The 22,539-nt window shown below is 41.1% G+C and overlaps 3 protein-coding genes across 6 annotated transcripts in view; 2 read left to right on the top strand and 1 right to left on the bottom strand.

Annotated features, from left to right (window-relative positions):
- Nucleotides 1-5,646, top strand: part of LOC139537119 (pyruvate carboxylase, mitochondrial-like) — a 104,337-nt gene extending 98,691 nt beyond the window's left edge. Inside the window, exons 19-21 of the mRNA XM_071338044.1 lie at nt 2,368-2,616; nt 2,763-2,903; nt 3,075-5,646. Coding sequence (XP_071194145.1) covers nt 2,368-2,616; nt 2,763-2,903; nt 3,075-3,326 — 642 coding nt within the window. The 3' untranslated portion in view covers nt 3,327-5,646. The remainder of the gene's footprint in view (nt 1-2,367; nt 2,617-2,762; nt 2,904-3,074) is intronic.
- Nucleotides 5,647-11,422: 5,776 nt separating this feature from the next.
- On the top strand, nt 11,423-16,425 carry LOC139537116 (peptidyl-prolyl cis-trans isomerase FKBP2-like). Of its 4 annotated transcripts, none has more exons than XM_071338037.1 (7): nt 11,539-11,604; nt 14,486-14,584; nt 14,769-14,926; nt 15,097-15,209; nt 15,421-15,467; nt 15,674-15,709; nt 15,836-16,425. In XM_071338037.1, the coding sequence occupies exons 2-7, from the start codon at nt 14,563-14,565 to the stop codon at nt 15,895-15,897; spliced, it is 438 nt and encodes a 145-aa protein (XP_071194138.1). In that variant the 5' UTR covers nt 11,539-11,604; nt 14,486-14,562; the 3' UTR covers nt 15,898-16,425. The 4 variants fall into 4 exon arrangements, with proteins under 4 accessions (XP_071194141.1, XP_071194138.1, XP_071194140.1 ...); XM_071338039.1 differs by lacking the exon at nt 11,539-11,604 and adding an exon at nt 11,977-12,077; XM_071338038.1 differs by lacking the exon at nt 11,539-11,604 and adding an exon at nt 13,702-14,338.
- Nucleotides 16,426-16,666: 241 nt separating this feature from the next.
- Nucleotides 16,667-20,765, bottom strand: LOC139537117 (protein phosphatase 1 regulatory subunit 14B-like). The gene is made up of 4 exons (XM_071338042.1): nt 20,290-20,765; nt 18,746-18,829; nt 18,521-18,553; nt 16,667-18,279 (listed from the first exon to the last, which is right to left on the bottom strand). Exons 1-4 carry the CDS (start codon nt 20,482-20,484, stop codon nt 18,193-18,195), a joined length of 399 nt encoding a protein of 132 aa, XP_071194143.1. The 5' UTR covers nt 20,485-20,765; the 3' UTR covers nt 16,667-18,192.
- Nucleotides 20,766-22,539: the final 1,774 nt, after the last annotated feature.

The raw sequence follows: 22,539 nt of genomic DNA, 5'->3' as shown, positions 1-22,539 counted from the left end.
CCACTGCTCCATAACCGCCATAAAAAAGCCAGACTACAGTTTGCAGCTGTACATGGGGACAAAGATCGTACTTTTTGTAGAAATGTCCTCTGATCTGATGAAACAAAAATAGAACTGTTTGGCCATAATGACCATTGTAATGTTTGGAGGGAAAAGGGGGAGGCTTGCAAGCCAAAGAACACCATCCCAAACGTGAAACACGGGGGTGGCAGCATCATGTTGTGGGGGTGCTTTGCTGCAGGAGGGACTAGTGCACTTCACAAAATAGATGGCATCATGAGGGAGGAGAATTATGTGGATATATTGAAGCAACATCTCAAGACATCAGTCAGGAAGTTAAAGCTTGGTCGCAAATGGGTCTTCCAAATGGACAATGACCCCAAGCATACTTCCAAAGTTGTGGCAAAATGGCTTAAGGACAACAAAGCCCTGACCTCAATCCTATAGAAAATTTGTGGGCAGAACTGAAAAAGCATATGCGAGCAAGGAGGCCTACAAACCTGACTGTTACACCAGCTCTGTCAGGAGGAATGGGCCAAAATTCACCCAACTTACTGGGTGAAGCTTGTGGAAGGCTAACTGAAACATTTGACTGAAGTTAAACAATTTAAAGGCAAAGCTACCAAATACTATTTTAGTGTATGTAAACGTCTGACCCACTGGGAATGTGATGAAAGAAATAAAAGCTGAAATAAATAATTCTCTACTATTATTCTGACATTTCACATTCTTAAAATAAAGTGGTAATCCTAATTGACCTAAAACAGGGACTTTTTACTAGGATTAAATGTCAGGAATTGTGAAAAACTGAGTTTAAATGTGTTTGGCTAACATGTATGTAAACTTTCAACTGTAGTTCCTGAATGTCAGGAAGCTTGGCCCCAGTGATGTACTGGGCCGTACACGCTACCCTCTGTAGCGCCTTACGGTCAGATGCCGAGCAGTTGCCATACCAGGTGGTGATGCAACCGGTCAGGATGCTCTCGATGGTGCAGCTGTAGAACTTTCTGAGGATCTGGGGACCCATGCCAAATCTGAGGGGGAAAAGGTGTTGTTCACAACTGCCTTGGTGTGTTTGGACCATGATAGTTTGTTGGTGATGTGGACACCAAGGAACTTAACTCTCGACCCGCTCCACTTCAGCCCTGTCGATGTTAATTCGGGGCCTGTTCGGCCCTCCTTTAACTATAATCCACGATCAGCTCCTTTGTCTTGCTCACACTGAGAGGTTGTTGTCCTGGCACCACACTGCCAGGTCTCTGACCTCTATATAGTCTGTCTCGTCGGTGATCAGGCCTTCCACTGTTGTGTCGTCAGCAAACTTAATGATGGTGTTGGAGTCGTTTGACCACACAGTCGTGGGCGAACAGAGTACTGAAAGGAACTAAGTACACACCCCTGAGGGGCCCCAGTGTTGAGGATCAGCGTGGCAGATGTGTTGTTGCCTACCCTTACCACCTGGGGGCGGCCCGTCTGTAAGTCCAGGATCCAGTTGCAGAGGGAGGTGTTTAGTCTCAGGGTCCTTAGCTTAGTGATGAGCTTTGTGGGCACTATGGTGTTGAAGTCACAGCTTTTCATGAGGTATTCTACCTCAGGCGAGCAATACATCGAGACTTCTTTAATAGTTATTGACAAATAGACACACACCTCACCCCTCGTCTTACCAGGCGTAGCTGCTCTGTCTTGCCGATGCACAGAGAAGCCAGCCAGCTCTGTTATCCATGTCGTCGTTCAGCCACGTCTCTGTGAAACACAAGATATTCGTTTTTAATATCCCGTTGGTAGGATAGTCTTAATCGTAGATTGTCCAGTTTGTTTTTCAATGATTGTACGTTGGCTAATAATACGGAGGGAAGTGGTGGTTTACCTACTCGTCAGCGAATTCTTACAAGGCATCTCGCCCTCCTCCCCCTTTTCCTCCATCTTTTCACGCTGATGACTGGTATTTGGGCCTTGTCTTGACAAAGCAGTATTGTATATCCTTCGCGTCGGACTCATTAAAGAAAAAATCTTCATCCAGTTTGAGGTGAGTATTCGCTGTTCTGATGTCCAGAAGTTATTTTCTGTCATAAGAGACGGTAGCAGCAACATTATGTACAAAATGAGTTACAAACCATGCGAAAAAACAAACTAAATAACACAGTTGATTAGGAGCCCGTGAAACGTCAGTCCTCCTCTCCGGCGCCATTATATCCACTCATGTTTGCTTGTAATGTTCAAACACTGCGTTATATTTTCAAGGGCTTGCTTTGATCTGAAAAAGCTAAACCGGTCTAAACTGTTTCTCATAATTATAATAACTCTGACGTCCTGTCATTCTAGCTCCCTTTGGCCTGTTAGTGGCTGACTTCTAACCTCTGCCCCCAGGTGCTGAAGAATATGCCACGGGTGGAGGGCCGCCCTGGTGCCTCTCTGCCCGCCATGGACTTCGAGGCCCTAGAGAAACAGTTGCGAGAGACGCACGGAGATGACATCACTCCTGAGGATGTGATGTCAGCAGCCATGTACCCCAAGGTGTTCCAGGAATTCAAGGAGTTCACCCATCAGTTTGGCCCCGTGGACTGCCTCAACACACGCCTGTTCCTCGATGGACCCAAGATTGCTGAGGAGTTCGAGGTCAGTCTCACCATTTTGTTTTCATTCATATTCTTTAAGTGGATGTGAAGTGTGATTAATTTGAAATGAACTTACTGATTGCAATATATTTGCCACTGTTCTGTTTTCCTCTGATCGCACTTTCTGTTTGTCCCTGTGTCTGTCAGGTGGAGTTGGAGCGAGGGAAGACCCTCCACATCAAAGCCCTGGCCCTGGGAGATCTCAACAAGGCTGGCCAGAGGGAGGTGTTCTTTGAGCTGAATGGAGCGCTCAGATCTGTCCTGGTCAAGGATACAGTGGCCATGAAGGTGTCGTACATACATTCACATTAGCTCTCAACACAATGTTCCATTCAATTCTTAAAACAAGTTCAAGCTATTCCCGCAAAATAGTTGCATATCATATCCACACCAATACTTATCTCAATAGACACGTGGTGCTCCTGCAAACTCACCAAGTGTACTCTCCCACCCACCCAGGAGATGCACTTCCACCCCAAGGCGCTGAAGGACGTGCGTGGCCAGGTGGGGGCGCCCATGCCTGGGAAGGTGGTGGAGATGAAGGTGAAGCAGGGCCAGACGGTGGAGAAGGGCCAGCCTCTGTGTGTGCTCAGCGCCATGAAGATGGAGACAGTGGTCAACTCTCCACTCTCCGGCACCGTGGTCAAGATTTACGTCAATGCCGACAGCAGCCTGGAGGGAGACGACCTAATCCTGGAGATCACCGAGTAGGACAGGAAAGGCCACCAGCAGGAACCATCACACATGCTAAAGTACAAGTCCAACTGTAGAAAAGACAGATATATTTTTGAAAATATATATAGTATGATTGTAATCAATTAACATTTTGTTTGTTTGTTTTCCTGTTGGGGAGCTTCCTATGATGTTTGCACTTGTGTGATATATGCGGTAATCCACTGTCACTTTAGAAACTAAAAAGTACAATCATTAATCGTGACTAATCTGTAAGATTTCGTATTAACATATGAATGTTCATCAATGTACGTCATTCTCGAACGTGTTCCCGAAGAGTGAAATTGTTGAGGCTATGCCAATGAAAAAATGATTTTATTAATAAGTAGAAAGCAATTGATAAGCAGTTGACATTCAGGTATTTAATGTAATGTAAAATCTTGGCTTATCATGTTTTCAATTCCACAGAACACTTTGGGCCATCCCTGTACGAGCATCACCCGCCCTGATTTTGATCATTTGATATGTTTAAATATAAAAATGAAAGTTAACGTAAATGTAATAATATAGATGTTCAAGCATTATAAGTGTTCTGTTCTTTCCAGCCTCCATCTCACTACGTTGACTGAGTAAAGATGTTTTAAGCATCTACTCTCAATGCATGTGTTCACTCATTGCGTTACTTTCACAAATTTTTCCCAACCCGTTTTAAAATTAAACAAGCTTTTACAGTAAAACTCCTTACATTCAAAGGTCTTATTGAAGCATAAGTGACTCTGTTGACCAAAACTGTTCTTTTAGATATGGAACCTAAAAGACCATTCATTTTTTTTGACCAATTGCTTTGAATGCAAATATTCTTGATATTGATATTTTGGCAACTCGCTGTGAATTCTAAACATAGAAATGAATCATACTGAATTGGACATATTTAGTTCTGGTACTCATTGGGACAGACTGGACTCTGGTTATATTTACAGATTGTAGGGGGTAGTTTCATGTGCTCTATCTGGGATAGTAGATTACTAAGGGGTTTGTTGTTTTTTCGTCCATCCGTCCGAAGAGTAAATGGTAGGCTATATTTGAATGTTACTGCTGTGTATGGCATGACCTTAGAGTACATGCTGGGCAATTCCTGAGTGCTCTTGACGGATGTTAAATGTTTACAGATTCTCATTCTGTCACAACTGTCATGGTAATCACTTAGTGTGACCGTTTACATCTGTGGTGAGTGTGTTGATGATCACGAGCATTGGTTATGTAATTCAGTATTTGCAGTGCAAAGGGAATTGTGAAATGTTATTGATTTAAGATTTTTCAAAAATTGCTACGGCATGAGTATAACAAAAAAAAAGTACTCACATTTTCTTGTCTCTTAGACTTGTTTAATAAAACCGGTGTTGTATCAAACCATTAATCCAATGTTTCTTAGACTCTTATAATGCCTGTATGTGAAACATAAGACTTAAGCCTACTAATACAACAATTTATCCTGGTAACTTACTAGCGACATGGGTACTGTGCATAAAATATTTTCTAAGGCAAATAGGAGACTATATATAGAGAAAACAAGTATTAGTGTGCTTTATATGCAGATGTACAGGTAACTGACAAAATAAAGGAGACAGTAAAATAGTGTCTTAATAGGGCGTTGGGCCACCATGAGCCAGAACAGCTTTAATGCTCCTTGGCATACATTCTGGAACTCATTCTGTTACATTCTGGAACTCTTTTGGAATAATGCGACACCATTCTTCCATGGGGAAAATTCCATAATTTGGTGTTTTGTTGATGGTGGTGGAAAACGCTGTCTCAGGCACCACTCCAGAATCTCCATAAGTGTTCAACTGGGTTGAGATTTGGTGACTGAGACGGCCATGGCATATGGTTTACATCGTTTTAATGCTCATCAAACCATTCCGTGACCAGTGGATTCACCCTATGGGGCATAGCCATGGTAGCCAAAATAATGACCTGCCCAGCATTTTTATACATGACCCTAAGCATGATGGAATGTTAATTGCTTAATTAACTCAAGAACCACACCTCTGTGGAAGCACCTGCTTTTAATATACTTTGTATCCCTCATTTATTCAAGCGTTTTCATTATTTTGGCAGTTACCTGTATTTTTAAGCATTAACGTTGCTGCTGTTTATATGGAATAGCAATGTAATTTGTATTCTAGTCTCTTTCTGGGGATGTGGATTTATGTGGCATTTGTTATCTCATCCTTCCATGGCATTTTTGTCTGTTTTGATAACATCAGTTTTAAGATATGCGAATACTAATTCAGTGTAACCATGTTCTTTTCAATGTGACAACTTTGAAAGAAATTAAAAGGGCATACGTAACACAGTTGCCTCGCTCTTTGTCATTTTAATGTTTTGATAATCGAGCTTGTGTGTAATGGTGCATCTGAAACCTACAGTGTGAGGCTCAGTTCAAGTAACTCTATTCTTCTAAAGAAGAGTAGCGTGAAATAATCAACATGGCAGACAAATAATCACATATGTAAACGATTCAATAATTGTGACAATTTGTGAGTCGACAGGTATAATTAATTTACAGATTCAATTATAGGGGGGAAAAGAGAGGGTGATTGATAGTTGATAATGCCCCCACTAATGGAAACGTGCAGGAATAGCCCAAATGTTTTCTTTTAACTAGGTAAGTTGGTTAAGAACAAAGTCTTATTTACAATGACAGTCTCGGAACAGTGGGTTAACTGCCTTGTTCAGGGGAAGAATGACAGATTTTAACCTTGTCAGCTCAGGGATTCGATCTAGCTAATTTTCGGTTACTGGCCCAATGCTCTAACCACTAGGCTACCTGCCACCTCAGATGGAGCACATCGATTTATTGCTAATAGAGTAATCACTTAATGGCTCCAAATTGGTGGAAATGAGGACAACTCGTGTGTTTGTCCGTTCCTTAGCATGCCGCAATGTTCATAATGTTGACATTGAGTCAATAGTTACCCGGTTACACTTAATCTTTTCTAAAGCCTGAAATCCACGCGTTTACACAGCCTCAGTTTCAAAACTGAGTAGCGTACTATTATATGATATTACTGCAGTGATGGATGATGGGCCTGAGAGCTGCCATATGCTCCTTTGGAGAAGTGGTGGTGTCGTTTGCAGGCGTTGATTGATGGCTCCGTCTGCACCAGAGTATCTGTGGGTGCTGAACATGACCATGTGATGGTTTGATGTGGAGGGACTGAGGGAGCTGAGGCGATGTAGGAGGCTGAATGACTAGACAGAAGAGACACGGAGTCCTTATTGCTCACTTAGATGTAGATGGGTTGCAAAGTGCATGCTAAATGGCTGTGTTTCAAATGTAATAATTTTGAGGAGGGAGTTAACCCCAGAGATAATTATACCTCATCATGAGAGTTGGTGCTTCTTCGATATTAGAAATATGCCTTTGTTGCAGTCTGTCATAGATGTTTGATTCAGTGCCTCCCCCCCCACCACCACCTTCCTCCCATTCAGTCCTAATGTATCTGACATCTCATCTTTCAGTCTGCTCCTTCTCCCCCTGGCTCCTCTCTGTTAGCTTGGCTCACTCTGCCGTCCTCCCACAAGTAAACAGTGCAGCAGCCACTTTTTTCAGAACATTTCAGCGACAGAATTAGTTTATACAGGTGTGGCTCAGGCTCTCTGTCCTAGTAACAAAGCTACTATGATATAGGTGGTCCTCTCTTCTCTGTTTTGTTTGGTCGTTATTCCCTTTAGTTTGTGCTGATTAGTAGTGTGTGAGCTTGCTGTGACAATGGGGTTAACTGTGGGCTAGTGTACACTACCAGTGTGACAGGACACTGGCAGGGAAGGACACAGTGTAGGGTTGTCTTCCCACAGAATGAGGTCAAGTACTTAACTGGTATCCGTATTTGTTTTATTTAAAATTTTATCAATTCATTAGCCTAATACCACCTCAAAGTGTTTAGTCTGTTGTTGTTAATGAAATGAAGCCCAGGTTTCATTAGAGAAGTAAAATGGCACCTTTGTGCTGAGATTTGTCCAGGAGTGGGAGTGTTAGAAGTGTTTATCAAATCAAAGTTTATTAGTCGCGCAAACAAATTAGCAGATGTTATAGCAGGTGCAGCGAAATGTATGTTTTTCTAGCTCCAACAGTGCTGTAAATGTATAACAATACAATACTAATACACAAATTATCCCCCCAAAAATATACGCATATAGTATAAGTCAAACGTTTGGACACACCTACTCATTCAAGGGTTTTAATTTTTACTGTTTTCTACATTGTATTAAAACTATGAAATAACACACATGGAATCATGTAGTAAACGAAAAAGTGTTAAACAAATCAATATATTTTAGATTCTTCAAAATAGCCACCCTTTGCATTGATGACAGCTTTGCACACTTGACATTCTCTCAACCAGCTTCATGAGGAATGCTTTTCCAACAGTCTTGAAGGAGTTCCCACATATGCTGAGCACTTGTTGGCTACTTTTCCTTCACTTTGCGGTCCAACATGCAACAATTTCAATGATTTTACTAAGTTACAGTTCATATAAGGAAATCAGTCAAATTTAATTTATTAATTAGGCCCTAATCTATGGATTTCACATGACTGGGCAGGGCTTGGCTCCCAAGTGGGTGGGCCTATTCCCTCCCAGGCCCCCGACTTGGGAGCTAGGCCCACCCACTGGGGAGCCAGGTCCAGCCAATCAGAATGACTCCTCAGTTTCATCAGGTGTCTGGGTGGCTGGTGTCAGACCATCCCGCAGGTGAAAAAGACGGATGTGGAGGTCTTGGGCTGGCGTGGTTACGTGGTCTTTGGTGTTGAGGACGGTTGGATGTACTGCCAAATTCTCTAAAAATATGGTGGAGGGGGCTTATGGTAAAGAAAGTAACATTACATTCTATGGCAACAGCTCTGGATCACATTCCTGCTGTCAGCATGCCAATTGCACGCTCCCTCAACTTGAGACATCTGTGGTATTGTGTTGTGACAACTGCACATTTTACAGTGGGCTTTTATTGTCCCCAGCATAAGGTGTGTAATGATCATGCTGTTTAATCAGCTTCTTGATATGCCACACCTGTCAGGTGGATGGATTATCTTGGCAAAGGAGAAATGCTCACTAACAGGGATGTAAACACATTTGTTCACAGGATTTGAGAGAAATTAGATTTTTGTGTGGATGGAACATTTCTGGGAACTTTTATTTCAGTTGATGAAACATGGGACCAACACTACATGTTGCGTTTATATTTTTGTTCACTATAAATACGTGGTGTGTATAGACAGTATGTACAATATACAAGTAGGACAAATATATGTACAGCAGTAGTTATATAGGATGAGCTATGTTGAGAATACAGTATGTACATATAAAGTAAGAAAACAATTTGCATAATTTCCGAGATCAAATTACATTTCAACAGAATGATGTTGCAAGAATGCTAATCGTACCTGTTTCTAACTACATAAACTATTTCAGAACAATAAACATGATGTCAAAAAAATGTAAGTGACCAGTGTTCAATGTACATAGGGTAGCAGTCTTTAAAGTGCAGGGTAGAGTACCGGGTGGAAGCCGGCTTGTGACGGTGACTAAGGTGCAAGGCAGGGTACCAGGCGGAGCCCGGCTAGTGATGACTGTTTAACAGTCTGATGACCTGGAGATAGAAGCTGTTTTTCAGTGTCTCGGTCCCAGCTTTGATGCACTTTTACCATCTCTGCCTGCTAAATGGTAGCAGGGTGAACAAGCCTTGGCTCGGGGACTGAGGTCCTCGATCTTCTTGGCCTTCCTGTGACACCGACATGCTGTAGATGTTCTGCGCTCATGGAATGGCATGCTTTGAGCTATTTACATGTGAAAAATGAATGTCATATGCTGCATTGGCCTATTGTTTACCTTTTTGTTGGTGACACTTTGATATCTTGATCATATGCAGCTGTTTAAAGGGCACTCCACAGATCAAACGATAACAAAACGTTCGCCCCGCCTCTGTTTTGGTAAAAAGCTGAGGGATGGGCCTGGAGAAATGTAACCGCTCTCAGATTAATAGACAGAGCTATGGATGCAAGGACTGACCATCCATGATATAACAATTATTGTTTTGACCATGTTATGAGGCTAAACAGTGTTTGTTTACATTTATAATGTTTACAAACATTGGAGAAAAACAAGCTTATATTTTGGGTTCTCATGGATTGTGACAGTTGGACTAAGCTCATGAGGTATTTATAAATTATATTCTTCAAGAATCAAAGGATATATATATATATATACTACCGTTCAAAAGTTTGGGGTCACTTATAAATGTCCTTGTTTTTGAAAGAAAAGCTCATTTTTTGTCCATTAAAATAACATAACATTTATCAGAAATACAGTGTAGACGTTGTTAATGTTGTAAATTACTATTGTAGCTGGAAACGGCAGATTTTTTTTATGGAATATCTACATAGGCGTACAGAGGCCCATTATCAGCAACCATCACTCCTGTGTTCCAATGGCACGTTGTGTTAGCTAATCCAAGTTTATCATTTTAAAAGGCTAATTGATCATTAGAAAACCCTTTTGCAATTATGTTAGAACAGCTGAAAACTGTTGTCTGATTAAAGAAGCAATAAAATGGGTCTTCTTTAGACTAGTTGAGTATCTGGAGCATCATCATTTGTAGGTTTGATTACAGGCTCATAATGGCCAGAACCAAAGTACTTTCTTCTGAAACTCGTCAGTCTATTCTTGTTCTGAGAAATTAAGGCTATTCCATGCAAGAAATTGCCAAGAAACTGAAGATCTCGTACAACGTTGTGTACTACTCCCTTCACAGAACAGCGCAAACTGGCTCTAACAAGAATAGAAAGAGTGGGAGGCCCCGGTGCACAACTGAGCAAGAGGACAAGTACATTAGAGTGTCTAGTTTGAGAAACAGACGCCTCATAAGTCCTCAACTGGCAGCTTCATTAAATAGTCCCCGCAAAACACCAGTCTCAACGTCAACAGTGAAGAGGCGACTCCGGGATGCTAAGTCAAGGGGTCTGAATACTTTACAAGTGCACTGTAATCCGTGGTCTGTGGGATACTTGCAGCTGTCATATTGCTTGACCTGTTTTGATGGGATTTGTCTTGCCACTGTGCCGTACAATACTCTGTGACAGCATTAAACATAGTTCAATAAGTCTGTGTTTACAACAGAGGTATGTCTGTTTCCTGGATATTACCCCTTTCATCCGTCTGATTTAGAAATTAAGACGTTACTTAATGGATTCCCCCGGGGGAAGCCTGAAGCCAAGTCTATTAAATGCTCGTCTCTCATGTCAGTTCTCTGCTCTCATGCAAAAAAGGAGGCCACATACACAACAATATGAATAATGCTAATAGCCCAACAGTCAAAACATGGATTTTCTGATTATATCTTAGGGTTGAGGAGGACTGTATTTGTTTTGGTGGTGGAGAGGGCTAATTGTATTTAAAGTATCGGTGAGGCTATCCACAAACTGTATTTTCTTAATGAAAGCAATCTGCTGCACATTAAGAATGGCAGTGTGGACATGCATATACAGTATATCAAATATGTTTAATCAGTCAGTTATTTTTCAGTGTTCATTTAGGAAGCCTAATGTCTTTATTTACTAATAAGTAATCATAGACATAAGAAATCATTGAGAAGCGAGAGGAGGAGACCAACGCTCTTGGTAACAAGAGGAGGAATGGAGTCAGAATGTAGAAAGAGAGAATGAGGCAGGCTGTATATCTTTGGTATGCATGGCAACGACAACCTTTTATAATGGTTTCTTCACCTCTCTGTCCCTTTCATCTCTCGCTCTCTTCTCTCTCTTTCTCTCACACATGTCTGAGTCATATGAACCCTAATGGAAAACCTTATTGGAAACGAATGCAGTAATTACAGTGTAACTGAGGGCTCATCTCTAAGGGGAAAAGTGTGCAGGAGGACTTTCAATCAATATGCTGCTTTAGATCATACACATTCCTGCATAGCTACACAGCCTGTATTTGTGTTTGCGTGTGCGAGAGAAGTGTGTGAAATGATAATTCCAAAGTTTGGGTTCCTGTTTTTATTAAAACACTGTAGATACAATATACGTAGCAGTCTGCTTTCCATTCCAACTTTAACGCCACTTTGGCACCACCTGGGGGAACGTTCAAAATCTACTATTTTCTATGCCAGCAGGCTCTATGAGAACGAACCAATAGCAGGAGAGAAAATCAATGCGTAGACATATCGCGACATTCCATTCAATCGTTCCATTTCCTCTTCCGAAAATTTTGAAGCACACCGACTATCTTCTGTTTGTAATTCAGTTAAAACGCTGGTAAGCTTCTTGGAGACATTACTGATACGTAACTAGCTTTTTGATCTGAAATTGGTTACGAATATTTATGAGCGAAACGCATGGCTAAATACATGTATTAGGGTAGCTAAAGCAATTGCCACAACCGATAACGTTAGCTAGTTATCTTGCTAACTTATCTGTTAACTAAGCTAATTCATCTATACGCTCGGCACAATTGTGGGCTATAGTTAGCTGTATTAAACATGTTTGTGTTTTGATAATGACAAGTCATACAACTTGCCCAACTTGTTGGAGCTATAGGCCTATCAGAAAGCTTCCATTTTATTATTGCTATAAGCATGTGCCCATTGATGATGAAGTGTAACAACCCTATGGTACTTTCAAGACAACAGGGGTATCGAGAGAAAAAAACGGTCAAATCATGACGTGATCTTCTTCTCGTAAAGTTGGAGGTCTAGAAACACCTGCCAGATCTTACAACGCATGGATATGTATGTATCAACGAACCACATATTATAGAAATATGTCAGTCGATGACACTGTCGATTGGGTGTTAGGCACCCATTGGTCTATGCATACAACGTCTGAGCAGGGGACGCGACTATGGAACGCCGTTTGGGTCTTTGCGTGTCAAAAAATATACATGTCAAATCACACTATGTGACGTGTCAAATCACACTATGTGACGTGTTAGGACCAGAATATGACTGCATGTCACATAATTTAACCTATTCATAATTTTTTTTAACGTAGTTATTACACATTGATTACACTATCACTAGTATTTCATGTCACAATGATTAATCGATACGTAAGCTATGATGCTGGCCAAGTTGTCTCGCGCACCTACAGTGCTGGTCATTAAAAAAAAGCTGGCTAGCTCATTGATGCAAACAATGTTCTTCCCCAAAAACATAGAAAAACGACATCTTTTTCCGTAGCTATAGTTAGCTAGCTAACTATATAGCTAGGTGTCATGATCTAAAATAACCTTAATTTATAGGACAGTTCTTATTTGTTTAATGGTGGTCAGACCCATCTAAGATAGCCACAATAAGGATTAGCCACACTAGTGGACTTTGTGGGTAGTCTTCAAAATAAAAGTAAAATGTCCTTGACAGTGATGCAAATGAATACAAATAGTAGAATTATGCCATAATTGAATAGATCATGCTAAACGAGGTTGGAATCTTATATAAAATCAACAAAAGACAATTTGTTAATTTGACAAAAATATGTTGAAATCACACTAGATATATTATACTTTAGAATTGCATTGGGGGCATACTTATTTCACTGTACAGCCTTACCTATGGATTGTGGATCAATGACATGCGGTATCAGTCTACTCAGTGACACCCAGAGAACATTGCGGGACTCTGAAACAACTGTGAATTGAGCCACATTTATTGTCAACCTATGTGTATTGAACACTATTCCCGAGGAAAAACAATACTGCGCGGATGTTTTGGAGTCTGATAACTCTGGGTATTGAGTAGACTGTTACCCCATTTCATTGATCCCCAATACTTAGGTAAATCTGTACAGTGCAATATGAATGTCAATACACACAATAGGCTGACTGGGGAGGTGATTTCACACAGTCACGTGATAAGAGCTATAACGCTAAGATTTGCATAAACTCTTCACAGTTGTGTTCTGTGGGTGTCACCAAGTAGACTGATACCCCATTTCATTGCTTCACATTCCAACCTTGTTTAAAATTATCTATCTAAATATGGCATGATTCCACCAATTGTAACCTTCTGCATCACTTTCAAAGAGGTACTTTTATTTTGAAGGCGGTTTGCCTTCAAAGGTTGGAATGCTGAAGCAATGAAATGGGGTATCAGTCTACTTGGTGACACCCACAGAACACAACTGTGAAGAGTTTACGCAAATCTTAGCGTTATAGCTCTTATCACGTGACTGTGTGAAATCACCTCCCCAGTCAGCCTATTGTGTGTATTGACATTCATATTGCACTGTACAGATTTACCTAAGTATTGGGGATCAATAAAATGGGGTATCAGTCTACTCAATACCCAAGATATTTTTTTCCCAGTCGCAAATTCCTCTATTGTGCCTAATCCGTATTGTGGCTAGCTTCACAACACATAACTCGGTCCGGTCGAGCGTCACTAGCCAGATGAACCTAGCTGGCTGCTAATAACGTTAGCTATGGGCAACAGGGTTAAGTAGCGGGCTGGCTATTTATTTTCATGAATTTAAGTTCAATTTCAATAGGCGAACAACAAGTGGCTACCTAGCTAATACCTACTCACAATGATTCCTAAATCATTGCTAAGAATAATGAAAATGACTGCAGTTTTTACTGGTCATTGTTTTCAGGCTGGTTGTATTGGTGCTAGCTAGGTACCAAGCTAAAGCTAGCTACCCCAGAAGTTGCGGTCGAACAAATAAAGCTTTATTACCAACGCGGTATTGTAAACACATTGTTCGTGGCCGATGTTTGCTTGTTTGCATACTTTTTTGTACGGCTTTGACAGTGCTACTGATAGCAGTGGTGGCGCTTGGCTTACACGTGCAAATTCAGAACACACATTATATAACATAACTGTGCTATTTGACGTGTCAAATTAAAAGCTTATTTAACGCATCAAATAGTGTTATTTGACGTGCATCTTTTTTTGACAAGCAAAGACCCAAACGGCGTTCCATACGTGACCCACGTGTTACGCCTCGCTCAAAATAACTAGGAAATTGGAAGTCTCCGACATCCGTGCAACTGGTAACTCAAGAAAAACGAGTTTGATTGGGAAAAATCTTTTGAACTCAGAATTCCATGACGGAAACTCTGGCATCTTTATAGAGCTCTGACTTTCTGCACAGAAGATCACTGGCTCATGATTTAACCTTGTTTTAATTTTTCTCTAAGTTCCCAGTCTTGAAAGCACCATTATAGCAGTCTGATGTCCGACGGCACAGTTTGACGCGGCACGCAACCATTGGTTGATGCAGGGAAGGTCTGACCAGGGTAATGCTACCCTCGTATGAATCATCCTGATATCGCAAGCTTACATTTTGTTTCGCTACACGGATACAGCGAAACAGAATGGAAGCTCGCGAGATCAGGATGTTCCGAACAAGGCTAGGGGAACGCGACCTATGAGATTTGTGATTACTTTTGTCGTTCATTAAGTCTTTCACGTGTTCCCCAGGTATGAGGCTGTGTCTGCTGTTTGTGGTCACTCTGTTGTCCTTGGCCCCGGCAGTTCGTGGTGGCGACAAAAAGAAGCTCCAAATTGGCATCAAGAAAAGAGTTGACAACTGCCCCATCAAGTCCCGTAAAGGGGATGTGCTGAACATGCACTACACTGTGAGTAATAAGGAGGATACGTCTCCTTTTAGACATTGAATGAAAAGTAATATATCTATTTCCATTTAATGCTCATTCAATGAATGTCATCCCAATATAATGGAGATCCAGAAATTGACACATTTGAACAAATGACAGTGTGTTTAGACAATAACTCTGTTTGTTTGCAGGGAAAGCTGGAGGATGGAACAGAGTTTGACAGCAGCATTCCAAGGAACCAGCCCTTCACCTTTACTCTGGGAACCGGACAAGTCATCAAAGGCTGGGACCAGGGCCTGCTCGGGTTGGTGCCTGTTTTTATTTAAAACATTTCTTTGCCCCTATGGACTTGTGTGCTCATGCATGTGACTGGATGACTTGTGAAGGTATTACATTTGCAGATAGTGTAAAAACTATAGAATGATGTGCTTTTGGATATAAGGTGTAACAACAAATTGACCTTTGACTCTTGCATGTGAAGTTCTTAATCCACCAATCCCACTTTCTCTCATTAGAATGTGTGAGGGAGAGAAGAGGAAACTGGTCATCCCCTCTGAGCTTGGTGAGGTTGCACACTGATACTTCACACTGTTCCAATGGTCACTTATATCTTTCCTATGCTCTACTGATGACTAAATCTAGCATGCATTATCCACGTAGATTATATAAACCCAATCAATTATCATGAAAGATAAAAAGCCCTATAAGCCTTGAGGTCCATTTTGCCAGCCACTGTTTTGACCTCCATTTATATTACTCCTTTTGTAGGATATGGAGACAGAGGAGCGCCTCCTAAGATCCCAGGTATTTCAGATATTTCTCTACATCTCCCACCGGCTTTCTCTACAAGTCAGTCTCTGAGGTAACCATGTCTTTATTGGGAAGCGCTTTCTACTCTCTTTGTTCGTAACTACCCCGTCTCTCCAACAGGTGGTGCCACTCTCATTTTTGAAGTTGAACTGCTCAGCATCGAGAGGAGGTCTGATTTATAGTGAACATTAACTTCAAGCAAAATAAGCGGCCTGTTAGTGCTGGTTTTAAGTCAGTGTGCTCTACCATCTATAAGCCATTAAAGACCCTGCATAATATACATACTATTCAACTATAACTAACATCATATGTAACTGTGGTACCCCCTGGTGAATCCAATGCCTTAATGTCATCATTTTTAGTTCAGCATTCAAAGTTGCCCCTTACCTCATTCCTGTGTTATGTTTTCCTGAACGTTATGCCATGACCAGCTCTTGCTCTTTGACGTAAATGTATCATCATTCTCATTTTGGAGTAATTTACCAGCCTGATAAGTGTAACTTGCAGGGTACGTATCATGCTGAGAGAACAGGTCATATAACACACATGCTATATGGTAGCACAAGATAAGCGATGGTGCACTATTCAGTAGGTTTTTGGGCTCTATTGAAAGGATTATTTGTAACAGATTTCCAATTTCACTACATTGGTATACAAGACTTGACCAATGGTCTTGTTTCAGTAAAAGATTAAAGATTTGGATTTTTAAAGTGTGACTTTTTTTCCCCTGGAAGATATTTAGCTACAGTACCTTTACATTTAGCAGACTCTCTTCTCCAGTGACTTACAGGAGCAATTAGGGTTAAGTGCCTTTTACGTCGACAGATTTTTCACTTAGTCGGCTCGTGGATGAAACAACGGCTTTTCGGTTACTGGCCCAACGCTCTTAACCGCTCGGCTACCTGCCCCCCCCCCTTACAGTAACATCTGAAGTGCACACAAAAGTCTGAGTAGGTAAAACATTGAATTTTAATAAAAATGTAACAAATTGGCCAACAGCACCAGTAAGTATTGCTACATTACATGACTACAGTCTTGCAATCACATCTTGAACACACACACCACAGATAATACAGTCCCTACTTCCAGCAGATACACTCAGTTTGTGGTTTGATTCAGTCTTCAAGGTGGTACACTGAATATGGTAGTTAAAAGTCTGCCCAACATAATATCACAATGGGGTCCAAAAGAATAAGGAATGATGTTTGTCAGGTATGGTTATGATAGGTCAATCAACCTTGTATACCATATGACTATCAAGGAACCTTCTCATATACAATGGAAACCAGAATATTCTACATGGCTACACTCCAGGGCCAACTGTCATACATCTCGAAAGACATCGCTTCAGCCACAATAGTCAATACAATCATCACTGTTGTCTTCGAAGGCCTTTCCAATCCCTTTTGCAGTGGTTAATGATATAGGTATATTTGGTTTGAGAAACAAAAGGCTATACAAAGCAAAGGCCTTTCTACACTCTCAGGTCTGAGAGAAACAGACCCTCCCTGTCTCAGGCACCAGGCTGGAGGATATGGAGGGGGAAACTGTTGAACCATATGTTATGGTAGGGCCCAGAAGCATTTACTGTTGTGATAGTTCATGTAATGAATTTCAATGGAGCCTAACCATTATTTGCCAATGTTTTCCTGTGTTTTATAGAGTCAGTCATGCACTACTCTTTAAATGAAATAACAGTATTTGCGCCATGAAAACCTGTAGGCTACTGATGTCATTACAGTAACTAATGTGTGGCATGCTGGTGTTTGTATTTGAATACTGTCCACACTTGCTCATGTCAAACGTATAACACAAAGTATAATGATCACTCCAATTAGTCCAGTGTAAAATGTTAAGTCCTTCATGCTACCTCTCAAAAAAATAATTTGACAGGTGAGAGTGCTCGGCTTGAAATCATTACACAGACTTAACTACCGTATCCCACATAAACCATTCTCGGTAACACTTTGCTTGATCTATAAATCTCGTAGTTAAAATTGCATCGTAAAAATGACATGGCTCGAGCTAATACCAACTAGTGACAGTTTACTATTTCAAGCTGTCATTATACGTATAGTAATGTAAGTTAAATAATCAACAAGTTAGATTTGTTAGACTGTATAATGTTGCCTCTTATGATTCACTATAAGCTATCATTAGGTTTGTGTACTTGTCATGCTCTGCTTGTGACTTGTATAGCTCAAGTTAAACGTTAGCATGTTCTTCCTCCGTGTCAACAAATCAGTTTATCAATGCAATACTTTATGTTGTAACACTCATCACTTACTACTGTTTATGTATAACATTATTATATATCGACAAGAAGTTGTTTAAACAAAGAAAGAGACAGTAAGTGATTGGTCGATCCTCTTCCCTCTATCAACCCTGCCGACTCCGAGGGATTCTAGGTGCTGAGGGATTCTAGCTGGGTGTCCCTGTGTAGAACTGAGTTGTAATAGGTTGGGGTCATTCTGAGGCTAAGGGGGAGATTTTTCATTCTTTTTGGGCGGAGTGCTGAGTTTCTGCAGACCTTTAACCTTCTCTAGGAGAGCCGTGACAAAGGCCTGCAGTAAATGAACAATGGAACATTTTGTGAGACACTGAACAATTGTTATTATGCATGTTACTGTATTGCACACATGTTACTGTATTACATCGTTTTTCTAGAAACTTGGTCATAACAATGTATGGGAAGTTGATTTCAGACAGTTATTGCTTTGTTTCAGTGGATCAGTTGACCCAATGCTGGGCTTAAACAAAAGCTTAACAGTAGCAGAGAATAATCTGATAGAATTTCGAACTTACATCTGTAGGTTTGTAACAGTCAACCAGCAAAACCTGCAAAACAATAGGAAGTGAAAGAGGAAATGAACCTCATTCAAGGCCAGATCCTAACTTCAGATCCACATGGGTAACTTCTGCGTAAATCAATGGGAGAATTGCGATCAGACTCAAGTTCGGATTCAATCCCTCAATACAAAAGCACAATAACAGATGTGTAGTCAACAATGATTAAGGTTTAATGGTCACCTTGACCCTGGAGGCCCGGTCTCCATCAGTGGGCATATCCAACAGCTCATCCACGTCAATCTCCAACTCTGGAATCTCCTCCTCCTGCGAGAGGCAAAGGGAGAGAGTGATGGTGATAGACAGAAAAGCAGAGAAAATTGAGAAAACAACAGAGAGGGAGGGGACAGGAGGAAAAAACAGTGGTGAATAGATCAGACAGGCTTAGGATCAAACTAAATATTTCTGCACCACAGTCTCACCCCCTGACCATCCTCCACAGGTCCCCAATGTCCCTGGCTTCCCCCCTCTGCTTAACACAACAGGATGTGCTGAACCCCCCTATGTGGTGTGTACTGAAAACAATGCAGTGACTTCCTGACCACTGCCTTGCTGTCTACTCAATTGAACATGACAGTAGGAGAAGCCATTACTATAGAAATACAATCTGGTTTCCAGTTCATTGTATTGATGTTTAACTAACTATAATCTACAGCCCAGGAGCCTATTCACGAGGTCAAGGAGTAGTTGCAAGACCCCGTACTCTGGCACAAGCCTGAGGCCCAGAGTCTGTTGCCTAAATCAAAGGCTGATAAATTACAATATCTCCCACCATATGCCACCCTCTGCTCCTGCCAGGGTCATGATTAGTCCAATTAGCTCTTTACTTGCCCAGATGGTCTCTTTGAGGACCATTTGACATAGGTAATGGTCAATTTCATTACAAGAGCAATAATGTGGACCATTTGACATAGGTAATGGTCAATTTCATTACAAGAGCAATAATGTGTCATGTGCAGGTGCTGCATGTTACTACTCAGTATATAATGTTGACCACTTTGTTCCCACTAACTTATCTGATGCATAGGTGCTACTGCGACCCTTTTATGTGAATAGTTCACATGTTAACCATGTCAAAACACCTATATCTCTCCAGTGGTCTGAGGGGTGTTGCCAAAAAAACAGTTGTTTACAGTGGTCTTTAAATGAAACTGATTACGTCATACTTGCTAAGGTTGAATACATCACAAACATGTCACGCAGTATGTGCCTCCTGCATTTCCATGGAGCAGCAGAGGGTGTGGGGTGGGATATCTATCCATAGTCATGTATATTTCCTTTGTTAAAGACAACCAGGCATTACCATTATGTAACATTAAAGTGGTCATGTATCATAATCCTACAGTGTAGAGGCTGTACTGTAATAGCTTTGCAGGTGCGGTGACCATAGTGCTCTGTGCCAAGGCCTACTTGTTAATGAATGATGCACACCTTTTATTGGAACAGCACATTCTGTCATCACTAATTGGGCAGATACCTAATTTCTTCAATTGTTTAGTACAGTATTTCAATGATGTGGCCACACCCTACATTTTGTCTGTAATTCCTACTCATATTTGTTATATTATTGAATTATTGTATTGCCCTAGGTTTTAATATTACTGCAATTCTATAGCATACATAAACCCCAATCAAAGTAGAGATCATTGAATATTGTACAACAAAAAAATCTGTCATGGGAAATAGTCTGTGGTAGACAATGAATCATAGAATGTGTCATTGCTTACCTCACAGTCATATAAATCCGTTAACTGCTCAATTATCCACTCCTCCAAATTGAGTCGCTTCCTCAGCTCTTTTCTATCGTATTTCACGGTTACCCGCCCTTGCTTCTGGACGACTTCTGTGTCCTCGGTACCGGGAGGCGTTTGGAAATAAACCCGCGCTTGAGCGGTTGAGTCCTGGCTTGTTAATGTTGCCATAGTCCTCCTATGTCCGTCTAGATAAGACTGGTTAGATTTTAGATGGGGTTATTTGGTCTTTCTTATCAGCAGTTTAAATACCGGGTGACGCTATTGTTCTCTCTGACCGAATTTGCATTGTATTTCACCAATTACTGAACTACTCATTAAAATAACGTAGGCTAGAATATTCACGCAAATGCTTCACACTAATTTGCAATTATCGATGACAAAAGATTACAGGCTGGTGAAAAATAAGTAAGCATTTTGAGGATACAGAGCATTCACCCTCCTTCAAATGTACAGTCCTATACCCGTGTAGGAAAGGTAGTTGTACAGTCCAAATCCGGTATTAGGCCTTGTCACTTGGTACATTCTAACACGCCGTTACATACCAAGTTAAATACTTTGTGCATTTCATTGTACAGTGTATCCTACAAAATTCGTATAGATAAAACACATGTTAATAACTGTTATATAATTCATTGTTGCAGACTCCCATACCCCATATTTCTATTTTGGACTATCCCAAGTACCAAATGTCAATGACTATGCACCTTTACCCCACCTTTTTATGGATAATCCACACAATACGAATGACATATAGGCCTGTAACTGAACAGTGGTTTGTAATTTCCCCCCGAAATTAAGACATAATAATTGCAACATTCAGACTGGGTGGAGTTTAAAGGGCTATAGCCGACAAATCCAAATGTAATGCATTGGATATACCTTGATACTTGCATATAAACACAAAATACAGGATAATTAACACAATTCCAGTGTCAAATCTATAAAGAAGACAATACATTATAAATGAGAATGCTAACTGTGGAAAAAGCAGATTTACCACCAGAGGGCAGACGGCAACCATTAATCCTATCTTCCTGGGAAGCAAAACCTCATCTGCATAGGCTTTGGTCAACTGTGTAGTGTTGGATAAGATTAAAACACTTATTTGGAAATGTGGTTCCAAGCCATGTCCTCTGTCATCATGCCATATCAATATAACATGGTCGAAAGGTTACTGAGATACAGTTTGGCCCAGGCACACCTGCTGTGTTGAGCCTTAAGATGTCATCTCTTCTCTCCAGCCAGGCTCATGCTTGAAGCCTACAGTGGAGCCTACAGACAGTATCCTAGCTGAAAATGTGCCTGAGCAGAACCTGTAAATTCCATCTGTTTATTGCAGTCTGGGGGGGTGTTCAGAGTTTGAGTGTGCCTAATCCCTTCATCCCTTCTCTTAATGCAGCGTGTCATTGGCTCAGTGGCCTTTTGTATCAGTGATCCCAGAGCTGCATGGTTCTCTAGGGCTGGGTCCCCCCCCACCCCCCACGTGCACCCAGTGCATTTTGGGAAACCCTCCTCTAGGGCACAGCTTCCTCCTCCCTACCCATTTTATGTGAATAATCTTTGTAAAGTGAAGATTGCACTGTCCTACGAAAAGCCTATACAAAATACATGAGGTGTTCACAGGAGTGGCTCAGTTGTTTAAAAGTTAATCAGCAAAATGTAGCAAAGTGTAAAAATTAAAAATTAACTTCTTTGGCTCTATTAACTCTTCCTTAAGTGGGTGGAAGGGGATTGAGAGTAAATCTACCAGGCTTTTAGCTTTTCTCTTTTCTCTCAAGTCCCAAAAAGCCAGACAAACATTTACTCTCTAAGCAGAATATACATTTCGTTCCCAACAATCTGACAAGCGTAAGGAGCTGTGGTGCCTTACTGTTCAAGGGCTGCTACTGCGACACTACATGACCTAAGTATGTGGACACCTGCTCATCAAACATCTCATTCCAAAATCATGGGCATTAATATGGAGTTGGTCCCCCCTTTGCTGCTATAACAGCCTCCACTCTTATGGGAAAGGCTTTCCACTAGATGTTGCAATCTTGCTATGGGGACTTGCTTCCATTCAGCCACAAGAGCATTAGTGAGGTTGGCCTCGCAGTTAGTGTTACAATTCATCCCAAAAGTGTTTGTTGGGGTTGAGGTCAGGGCTCTAAGCAGGCCAGTCAAGTTTTTCCACACTGATCTTGACAAACCATTTCTGTATGGAGCTCGCTTTGTGCACGGGGG

Source organism: Salvelinus alpinus, chromosome 13 (genome assembly GCF_045679555.1).
Source record: "Salvelinus alpinus chromosome 13, SLU_Salpinus.1, whole genome shotgun sequence".
Taxonomy (NCBI): Eukaryota; Metazoa; Chordata; class Actinopteri; order Salmoniformes; family Salmonidae; genus Salvelinus; species Salvelinus alpinus.
This window is presented reverse-complemented; position numbering and strand designations above follow the sequence as displayed.

What these genes read in the sequence shown, in the direction of transcription:
- LOC139537116 (XM_071338037.1), top strand. Translation starts at nt 14,563, where the DNA reads ATGCAGGGAAGGTCTGACCAGG. An exon ending in GCAGGGAAGGTCTGACCAGG is followed by an intron (nt 14,585 to 14,768) that starts GTAATGCTACCC and finishes CGTGTTCCCCAG; the next exon opens with GTATGAGGCTGTGTCTGCTG. An exon ending in AGCGCCTCCTAAGATCCCAG is followed by an intron (nt 15,710 to 15,835) that starts GTATTTCAGATA and finishes TCTCTCCAACAG; the next exon opens with GTGGTGCCACTCTCATTTTT.
- LOC139537117 (XM_071338042.1), bottom strand. Translation starts at nt 20,484, where the DNA reads ATGGCAACATTAACAAGCCAGGACTCAACCGCTCAAGCGCGGGTTTAT. An exon ending in ACCGGGCCTCCAGGGTCAAG is followed by an intron (nt 18,554 to 18,745) that starts GTGACCATTAAA and finishes ATTGTTTTGCAG; the next exon opens with GTTTTGCTGGTTGACTGTTA. An exon ending in ACTGTTACAAACCTACAGAT is followed by an intron (nt 18,280 to 18,520) that starts GTAAGTTCGAAA and finishes CATTTACTGCAG; the next exon opens with GCCTTTGTCACGGCTCTCCT.